Raw genomic sequence first — 10,183 nt, forward strand, 5'->3', positions numbered from 1 at the left:
AGGGCAATTTGCTCTTACTGTTTAAAGCTTTGTGCTCTAGGTTATTATCTCTTTTTTGAGGAATGAAATTATCAATTTTTTCAACCAAAAAAAAACCTATAGGCTCATATTGTTTTTATTGAATAATTTGATTATAAATAGGAGGCCTCAATATGTAGAAGCTAAAGAGAAAGAAACTAGTAGAATAGCTTGGGAGTAGGGAGATTCTTATCCCCAAATTTCCACCTTTATGGTATTAAAAAGCATGATTACTAGTAGAATATTCTAGAATTTCTAGCTCTCTCTACACTCTTTTGATTTACATTTATAGCAGATACGTACATACATGATTCTCCAATTTCTGTCACCACATGTCATAAAGGCTGGATTAAAGAGCCATCCTTCATAAATAAAGTAGTAATATAGTTCCTATGTGCAAAGGCAGAAGAGGAAGGATTAAATGCATGTCCTTGCCTGCCCATGTCAATCTTAGAAACTGGTCGGCGACAACAAAATCTAAGCGAATCTTATCTCTGGTTGAAAGTCGACCACTACGTATACCATTCAACCTAAACGGCAGAAGTGTGAAGTGTGAAGTGCCCACGAATTGCCATGAAACCAAGATTAATGCTAGTGTTTCAATTGTCAATCAACTTGACAAACATCAAAGCTTCATGGAAACTACATCAACACATCATCATGTAATTTCAAGTCATTGTCAAATGCAATTGCCATATTGCAAAAGGCAATAAAAACAAATTTATTTCCGACGAAAACCCACAAAAATTTTAAGGTACAATAGGCATCCCCGTAAACAAAATTTACTTAGTCCATCAAAAATAAAAGAAATGGGTTGGACTTTTATCGTTTTTGTATTTATCTTCTTGACGTTTAAAATTTTTTAATTTAGTATATTAAAATTTATGAGGTTTTCAATGTCACCTCTCGTATTAGGGCTTTTAAGTTAATTGAGACCGCAAATGGATGAAAGAAACTTTATACCTATTTTTCTTTTTGAATTTGCTACGCCTCTGTTAGAATTTAACAAAAAAATCATAATAAAAGGGTGATATTGCATTTTTTTTTTCTTAAAAAAAAAAAAAAATACACTAAATTGAGTGCTTTTAAACTTTATAGAGTAATTGTAAAAACAATCAAAGATTAGAAAACTTATATATATATATATATATATATATATATATATATATATGGGAAAAGTATTTTTATCGCCTTCAGAAGGACATTTTCACTGACTCCAACGCTTTTAATTTCGCGAATTATTCTTCCCCCCAAAACTGCAAATTTTTTTCAATTCGACTAATGTTATTCCAAAATTCTCATATTGCCGTCCCCAAGAGGTAGTTCAATCGGCTAAGGACCACGCCTAATGAAGCGGAGGTCACTAGTTCGAGTCCCCCCTCCCCTCTCTTGTGCGAACATCTCAAAAAGAAAAAAAAATTCTCATATTGCCCCTAATTTTTTTAAAAAAAATTAAAAATCAATGTGGCCATAGCCACCCCTCTGGCCATCTGGCCATTTTTACACCCACAAATTTTTTTTAATAAAAAGTAAAAAATAAATAAATAAAGGCAATATGAAAATTTTGGGATAACATTGGTCGAATTAAAAAAAAAATTTCAAGTTTTAGGGGAATGCATTGCAAAAATTAAAACATTAGAAGGCGAATTGAAAATCGCTCCAAACTTTGAGGGGGGCAAAATGTAATTTTTCCTATGTAAAATGAAAAATGATATTTAGTACACTCTTATACAACTATCAAACAATTATGATAATATGACAGTGAATATCAGCCATTAATTTTTATTTTTACAATCCCTTATCGATTAAAAAATTAATTTTTATAATTACATCATTATAATTGTACCACAATAATATGAGAGTTTAGTAAATAGCATTTCTCAAATAGATATCAGAGAAAGGAAGAAGTATGAAAGATACGAAAGGTAAAAGAAGACGAACACAAAATTCTCTAGAGTCCCACTTGTACAGTTGTATGGTCCAAAAGTGACTGGTAAAGCAGTTAGTCCGAACAAAGACCCTAAGCACTAAGCAGATTCTTTTGCCATTCACCAACTCTCTTTATTTATTTTTTATTATTATTATTTCTACCAACTCTCTTTATTTATTTCTTCCTTCTTGTTTTTTTTCTCTCATTTTTGGTGATCCAAAAGACCTGATTAGCAGTACCTTCTTTACTATAACTTGTTATTTATTAAGATAATCCCATATATAATATATTTTTGTACTATTTTTTTAATTTAATTTTATAGTTATAAATAAGATATAAGCAGAGGGCAAATGAATGCATGAAAACTCCTCTAGGGCACGGCATTTTGTTCAACACTCTTCCCCTATCGCTGTCTCCTTTACATTATACGCATTCAACAGTCTTTTTCTCTATTTCTCCAGTCTCCACTTGCATGTACTTAACTTGTCAGACCCACCACTTCTTGCTAGTTTCAACAGTACTCCAAATAACGTGGACAAATGACATCTACCAAATCAGCATATACACCCGCTCTGGCGATCGTTCAATGACTTAAAGAAAATTTTTAAAGTGATAAGGCATGTATTAAGATGAGAATTCAAGTCTCGAAATGAGAATTTTTAATTCTATTAGTATTAACCGGCCACCTTGGAATTTACTAATGTTCTGTAAGAATTAAGTCGGGTTATGGGTCAACCATACTTGAGGGATTTGCACTTATGATCACATAGTAACGCTACAAGTCACTCATGTGCCTTTTTAAGAATGATGTGACTCTTAAAATTACCATTGAGCTTGTGATTAATCATTATTGAATTTTGATTAAAAAGTAATTTTAAAAGTCACCTTATTTTTAGAGGGACACAAGAAAGACTTTTAAAATTACTCATAATTACATCCTAAACAAAGTTTTCTTCTAATCCAATATATTAATTAGCTAACATGTGTTCGTACTCATATAAGTTCTACCCAAATACATATACTAAATTTACATGCATTTTTTGAAAATCACACGCACTATTACAAACCTACGTAAAAACACACGTCAACTTAATAGATTAGATTGATCCGTGCTCATATATAAGTTCTACCCAAATACATTTCCTACGTGAGAAAGCGAGTGACAAATTCAAACTAATCTAAACTAAAAATTCTCCAATAGCAAACAAACTTCTTATTTTTTAAATAAATCTCATCTACCATCATTGATTGAAGAGTTTGTTAAAAATATAAATTAAATGATTAAACTGATTTTTTCTTACCGATAATTAAACAAAGTTGAAAAAGACCTATTTTTGAAACTTGTTGCTTGCAATTTGAGATATGTCACAGAAGTCAGTGTCCAACCACAATCGAAGCAATCAAAATTTAGCACTGTAGAATCATTTTCACATCAAAAAAGCAATGGGAATGCATCATGACAACTATGGTTTTTGAGTGGAATACCCATTAGGCAACGGCTAGATGAATGTTGACAATAGTGCCTGGGACAAATTAGCGTACAAAATTGACTACTAGACCAATAGAAATAAACGTGTCAACATGTTCTATTGCACCACTACGCACTATAATCATATTCCAAATTATTGACTCAACATCTTCTAGTAAAAGGGTCCCCCCCGGCTGAAAAATACGTAACTTGGAAAAATCCACATGCACAGGGGTATAATGGGTATCACGTCTAAAAAATCCAAAAACAAAAAGCAAAGAAAAGACAAGGGAATAAAGCAAAAAAAAAAAAAGAAAAGAAAGAAATAATACGATTAAAAAGAAAAGGGAAAAAGAAAAAGAAAAAGATTAGCTATACCAAAAAGAAAAGAAAAAGGATAAATGATTGGAACCCTCACATAAGAGACAAGCAATAAGTGGGATTCTCTGTCCTCTTTGGTCATCTCAACCTCACCGACCCCACTTTTTCTTTTTCTTTTTTCTTTAATTTATGCATATACATCACAAATAAAAAATAAAAATTCAGAAATAAAATCCACGCGCGACCAAAGCGCGTGCGAACCCAACGCCTCAAAAACAAGCAACACGTAAGCTTACGTTGTGCGCGCGCTTTGGAAATAGCGTCGGGGAGGGTGGAAAAGGGTTGAAGCGCCGACAAGGCGAGGCGAAGTGAGTCGACTCAGCTCAAGTCCAGCGTTGAAGGGGTGGGGTGTATGTCCTTGAGTAGGCCCAGGACCTGTTGCATTGTGGGCCTCTTCCCCGGTGACTCGGCCGTACACAAGTACCCGACTCGGAGGCTCTCCACCATCTCGCCCACCGAGTCGTCCCCTCCGACTCGCAGCCTCGGGTCCAGCGCGTCCGAACCCAGCCCTTCCCTCACCAGCCTCCGGACCCACACAACTGTCTCCGCGGACCCCGTCCTCCCCGTCAGCAGCTCCATCAGCACCACCCCGAAACAGTACACGTCCGTCTCCGTGCTACAGTTCCCGATATCCGAGTCTCGCATCCCGATATTTTGGAACCCGAAATCCGCGATTCGCGCCTCGAAATTGTCGGAGAGCAAGATGTTGGAAGCCACCAGGTGGCCGTGGACCACGGGCTTGGACCCGGCGTTGTGGTGGAGATACGCCAGCCCACGCGCCACCCCCACGGCAATGCGGTGGCGCGTGAGCCAGAGCAATTTCTCCGGAGAGCAGAGGTGGGACCCAGTGGAGTTTTGGATCTCCCACATGTCTCCGCTCCAGTCCTCCACGTTTGGCTCCCCGGTTGGCAGCTCCTGGAGCCACCGGAGCAAGTCACCGTTGGACATGAACTCGTACAACACCAGCTTCTCTTTCCCTAGAAAACCAAAACCAAACAAAACAAAAAAAGATACTTAATACGAATTTTGAATTTTCATTTATTGCATTAATCTCAGACCGTCCAAATGGGAAGAATCTCTATGTAATCTAATCATGGCCTGTGCTAGATTTACGTGACGATGTGCATACGGAGTACGACAGTACTGAACACAATAAAACCCGTGAGGCCGATTTAATAAGGTTGGTCAGAGACTCGGAGAGCTCCAAAATTTCGAAAATAAATTAAATAAAAAATGGGAACTGTAGAGTACAGTACCTGCAATGCAGTAACCGGAGAGAGGTAAGAGGTTGGGGTGTTTAAGCCGGGAAAGGTGCTCGAACAAGGAAACGGCGTCGCGGTGATCAACGTCCCTGGCGTTGTCGAGGACCTTGATGGCCACGTGGAGCTCTCCGGGAAGTATGGCTCTGTAGACAGGCCCACACCTGCCCTCCGCCAGCTGGGACTCCTTGCCGAAGTGTGACGTGGCGGCGATCAGGTCCTTGAAGGTAAGATTGATCAGGGGCTTCTCGAACATCACCACTGGGGCCGACGTTGGTTCTCTGATGTCGGCCACCCATGATGTCCCTGATTCGGTCTCGAATGAGAACGGCCCTGATTTCTCGTACTTGAACGGCAGTTGGACGGGTTTGGAGATTGCCCATTTGCTCTTTCTCGCCACTGTTTTCCTTCTGTACAACAAACCTATACAAATCGCCATGAAAGCAAGAACAACTGCAGATGCACATGATAGGCCTACAACCAGAGGCTTCTTGCTCGTGGTTTTGGATTTGGGTTTTCTAGTACTATCGTGTTTGTTTATGGGGTGGTACTGTTTTCGGAGGGGTCTGTGAGGCGGAATATGAGGCGTTTTTGATGCATTCAAACTGGAAGTCCCGGAATGGATGAACGCCGATTTGCCAAATTTCCGGTTAGTGGCCGGGTCAATCAGTCCGGTGAAGTTGTTAAGCGAAATGTTCAAGAACTTAACGCCGCGGAGTGGAGGGAAATCGGAAGAGAAATTACCGTTCATGGAGTTGTTGGACAAGTCTAAATACTTCAATGATGGAAGAAACGAAATCGGTTTGACATTGCCGGAAATTTTGCAGTTTGAAATATCGAGCTTCTCTAGCTTGGTGAGATTGGCTAACCCAGAAGGAAGAGTACCGAGACTGTTACGAGAAAGGTCAAGAATTCTGATCTTCCGAAATACAGAGAGCCGAACCAGATTGGTGAACCTGTTGGTTGACAAATTGAGCACCTGAACCGATGAGAATGAACTGTTTGATCCGACAACGGTCCCTCCGAACCGGTTCCTGGACAGATTAATGTCTTTCAAGCTCGGACGGGACCAAAACCAACTCGGAACAGAGCCTTCCAGGGAGTTCCCAGAGAGATCAAGACTCTGAAGCTGCGACATGTTCCTGAAATACATCCATGAGATGCTCCCGCTCAGATTTCTGGACGGAAGCTTTATCTCCGTAATAGGAGGCCTTGAGCAGTTCGAATCTGCAGAATGAAACCAAGCAACATTGAATCCATAGACCGATTTGAAAGCCTTTGACAGCAGCTCTTGGTCTCTACTGTTGCATGCAGCTTCCGCCAGCGCAACCGCAGAAAACAAAGCGAAAAACACGCAAAAAGTCTTCATTTCAAGCTCCGCGGTTTTTCAAATTTCCTCACTCGCATTCTTGGGGAGACACAGAGCAGCTAGCCAGAGAGCATGAAATGGCAGGAGAAAGGACTCGTTCTTTGGTTTTATTTAGTGTGGGTAGGAGGTAACGGCGTTAGCTTTAACGGAGCGTGAGGAAACAAGATGTGGTGGAGCAGGCCGCAGAGCATGTGACAATGGAATTTGCAAATCAGGTGGCGTTGACTGGCGAACGTCAACAGTGATAACTCTTGACTTTAAATAAATATCACCGGCTGGTGGTGGTGCGGTGATTGCGAAGATTTTTACTGTAAAATATTTTGGAGTTTTATGGTTGATTTCTTGGAAATGGATTCGGGCATGGCGCGGGAAGCGCGTCAATGGGTCATGAAATTTTCTAATAGTTTGCCCCAAATAGAATTCAAGTTGAGCTCAGCTCAAAAAGTGCTCTGCACTCTGCACCACCAAATCTTTGTCTTTTAAGGATGGGGTCGGTCAAGTGTATCGGGTAAAAATTGACCAATATAGTTTTATACTTATGTCACAATATATCTGAATCCGACACACGATATAACGGTTGATAATTTTTCATATGACTCACATTTTTTATATGAACGCAACACAAAATTAACGAGTTTGAATTAAAAAGACTGGCCTGTTTAATTAAAATGAAAAAGCTTTTAATAAATTCCTGAGTCAACGCATGAAAATAAAAAAGACCCTAAACTTTTTTTTTCCTGAAGTTTTAGTCCCTAAGTTAATTGAAAAGATGTCATAAGCCATTCCGTTACATTTTCTTCAAAATATCTAATGTCCGTCATTCAACCTCAAAACTCACCGTTTTGAATTAAAAAGACTGGCTTATTTAATTAAAGGGAAAGTTTCTAATAAATTCCTAAGTCAACACATAAAAATAAAAAAGACCCTAAACTTTTTTTTTAAAAAAAAATTATGAATTTTTAGTCTCTGACTCAATTAAAAAGATGTTATAAACCCATTAAGTTACATTTTCTTCAAAATGTCTAACGTTAAAACAAAAAAGTTGATGTGGAATGGCTTATGACATCTTTTCAATTGACTCAGGGACTAAAAATTAAAAAAAAAAAATGTCAAGGTTTTTTGTTTTTTTTGTTTTTCACGCATTGATTCAGGAATTTATTAGAAACTTTTCCGTAATCAAATTAACTTATATAATTCTATACTTATATTTTTATACTACTCGAATTCAACACGCAAACTTAAATTGTCGACCTTGACTAATGGTTCAACCATACATTGTGGTTAAGAGGAAGAAAAAAGAGAGTATGATATTGTGTTGGCCGGGCATTACCTAATATTCCATATGCTTCTCACTCCTCTAGACTACCCTTTTAGCTTTTGTTTGTTTCGTAGGAAACATTTTTCCAGTCGTCCCAATTTCCCAAATGAAATCCTAGTCGTGGCAAAGATCAAGTATATTCTCCACCGCGTGAAGCCCTCCACTACACATACAAAAAACATAAAATGTAAACTGGATTTACTGAGGTGACAATGAACATTTTGATTCTGGTTTTGCTTTTGCATTTTATTGCTCAGCTTCTTACAAATGTATTCTTCTGTATAATGTTTGTCGTTTGTTGCATACTACCATGTTATTATGTGAACAAAAAAAGAAAAAAGAAAAAAGAAATAGCATTAATTTGAAAAAGAAGGGGTAATAAATTGTTATCTTATTGATATAGGTTTGTTAAAAATCTTTTTGGCTTGAATTTTTTATTATTATTATTTTTTTAATTCTTTTACTATAGTACTTAATCATGAGATTTAATAAGCTCACTATATTTGTTATAGGGTCATGGAATCACAACTCTATTTTAAAAGAGAAGTAAAAGGTAGATTGTTATTTGATTGTTATATAACTCGAATGACATATCAGTAAAAATCGACCCTAAAAAAAAAATTTTACAAGCTTTTACTGATTTAAATGTTAATTTTTTTTTTTGTAAACCATTACAAAATACATAACAATTGAAGCTAATGATTAAAAATAGAGATTATAAAGGTGCTTGTGGACCTCAAAAAGAGATAATCATGAGTTAATTAAGTGATAATCATTGCTCCAATAACTATTAATGAAGCTGCTCCATTCAAGTTTCAGTGATGCCTTTTGTCAAAGAATTTTTCTTTTTTCCTTTTTTTTTTACATGTTTTGTCAAAGAAAGTTATACTTTATGTACAATGACTCCTTGATAAGACGCGTGAAGAATACAAAGAAAAAAAAAATTTCTTGCTTGGAAGAGTCAAGCAATAAGCATATATATAATTTATTTTTATTTGTAAGTAGCATATATATATATATATATATATAATTGATTTAGGTCATGGGATGCAGATGCAACGACCTTGACCTGCATTCAAGTCAAGAACCACCATGGAAAACTAAACAAAATGTTCTTCTTTCACGACATAATGGATGACCTCTATTTTTATGCACATGATGGAACCACCATGGAAACTTCACTTAATTTTTCTTTCTTTTTTTTTATTTGTTTTACTTTTTTATCACTTTTACGATTACTCTCCTAAAAGTTTAAAAAATTCTCAATTTTAGTTATCAAACTTTTAATTTTTTTGCAATGTTAACCTTCTATTAGATTTTTCCATTAAATCCTAACGGAGGAGTTTCAAAATTACCCCCCTCCCCAAAAAAAAAAAGGAAAGAAAAAAATGCAAAGATTCAGGCATTTGTCAAGATTTAACCACGACTTTTCTTTTTCTTTTTTCTTTTTAAAGAAAAAGAAAAAGAAAATTGACATGTAAAAGGGAAAAGGGAACCATCATTTTGACAACCTTAAACAAACAGAAGTAGGGTGCAAAACCTAATATAAAAGTAGATGCGATAAAAATAATCCAATGGATTTGGAGGGTGGCAAGTGACCCGTTCCACAATCTCCTTTTGGTTTGTGGGCATGCGACCTGCCGTGACACGTGATTTTTGGCTTAATCTCATTTGTATTATATTCTTTTTTGTTAATTAAACGTATGTTTGAATTGCTTTGAGGGGTAAGTTAAGTGGATCGTATCAACTAACCCACATAAATCCAAACCAGCATTCCAATAGAATGACAGGTGATCAGATTAATAACTATTAAAAGAACAAGGAAAAGACTATGACTAAGCCTATGCTTGTAAGCGTGTTTTAAGACGTATTCGAATGGAAGAGATAATGTGAGATCGTATAAGAATGCTTCTAAAACTAAGATGAAAAACAGTCTACTTATATAGAATATATGTCTGAAAATTGGCACTGTGCGACACTTTCAAAGCATTTTGGCTATGAAATGAGGACAAAACTAAGCTAATCTCAAAAATACAATTAGCAAAAGGCTAAAAAGAGAAAATAAAAGGGAATTGGATAGCAAGAATGACCAAAAGAGCATCACCCTCCAGTTGAAAATTGCCACAGCCCATGGAAGCAGCCATCCGAGAAGCTAGAATAATGATATAGGGACTATAAGTCTCCCAAACATGATGTGTCATTTAAAATCACCAATAAATCAAAATTCAATAATGATCATCTTAAATTCAAAGGTGATTTTAAAAGTCACGTCACATTTAGGAGGACTATAGGAAGCTTATAGTCCTCCTAATATCATAACTCGAGAAGCTAAGAGACTGCAGCTGGGGTGGTAGGTTTTTATCAAATCTAGTATAAACAAGATGAAGTTGGGAGAAAGTCAACGTATTCTCATTAGAATGAATGAATGAACATCAGTTAC

The 10,183-nt window shown here is 36.7% G+C and overlaps 2 protein-coding genes across 2 annotated transcripts in view; both read right to left on the minus strand.

Moving 5' to 3' along the window:
* Positions 1 to 3,766: 3,766 nt before the first annotated feature.
* On the minus strand, positions 3,767 to 6,774 carry LOC132172838 (calmodulin-binding receptor kinase CaMRLK). The gene is made up of 2 exons (XM_059584404.1): positions 5,054 to 6,774; positions 3,767 to 4,774 (listed from the first exon to the last, which is right to left on the minus strand). The coding sequence occupies exons 1-2, from the start codon at positions 6,423 to 6,425 to the stop codon at positions 4,116 to 4,118; spliced, it is 2,031 nt and encodes a 676-aa protein (XP_059440387.1). The 5' UTR covers positions 6,426 to 6,774; the 3' UTR covers positions 3,767 to 4,115.
* A 1,083-nt stretch (positions 6,775 to 7,857) lies between these two features.
* The window catches only part of LOC132169728 (uncharacterized), a 4,896-nt gene continuing 2,570 nt past the window's right edge, over positions 7,858 to 10,183 (minus strand). Inside the window, exon 2 of the mRNA XM_059580714.1 lies at positions 7,858 to 7,906. Coding sequence (XP_059436697.1) covers positions 7,858 to 7,906 — 49 coding nt within the window. The remainder of the gene's footprint in view (positions 7,907 to 10,183) is intronic.

Source organism: Corylus avellana, chromosome ca2, assembly GCF_901000735.1.
Source record: "Corylus avellana chromosome ca2, CavTom2PMs-1.0".
In the NCBI taxonomy this organism is placed as follows: Eukaryota; Viridiplantae; Streptophyta; class Magnoliopsida; order Fagales; family Betulaceae; genus Corylus; species Corylus avellana.

Bases quoted from the DNA above. Each gene is read 5' to 3' on its own strand.
- LOC132172838 (XM_059584404.1), bottom strand. From the start codon at position 6,425: ATGAAGACTTTTTGCGTGTTTTTCGCTTTGTTTTCTGCGGTTGCGCTG. The intron at 4,775-5,053 runs GTACTGTACTCT...TTGGTTTTCTAG, and splicing joins CTCCGGTTACTGCATTGCAG to GGAAAGAGAAGCTGGTGTTG.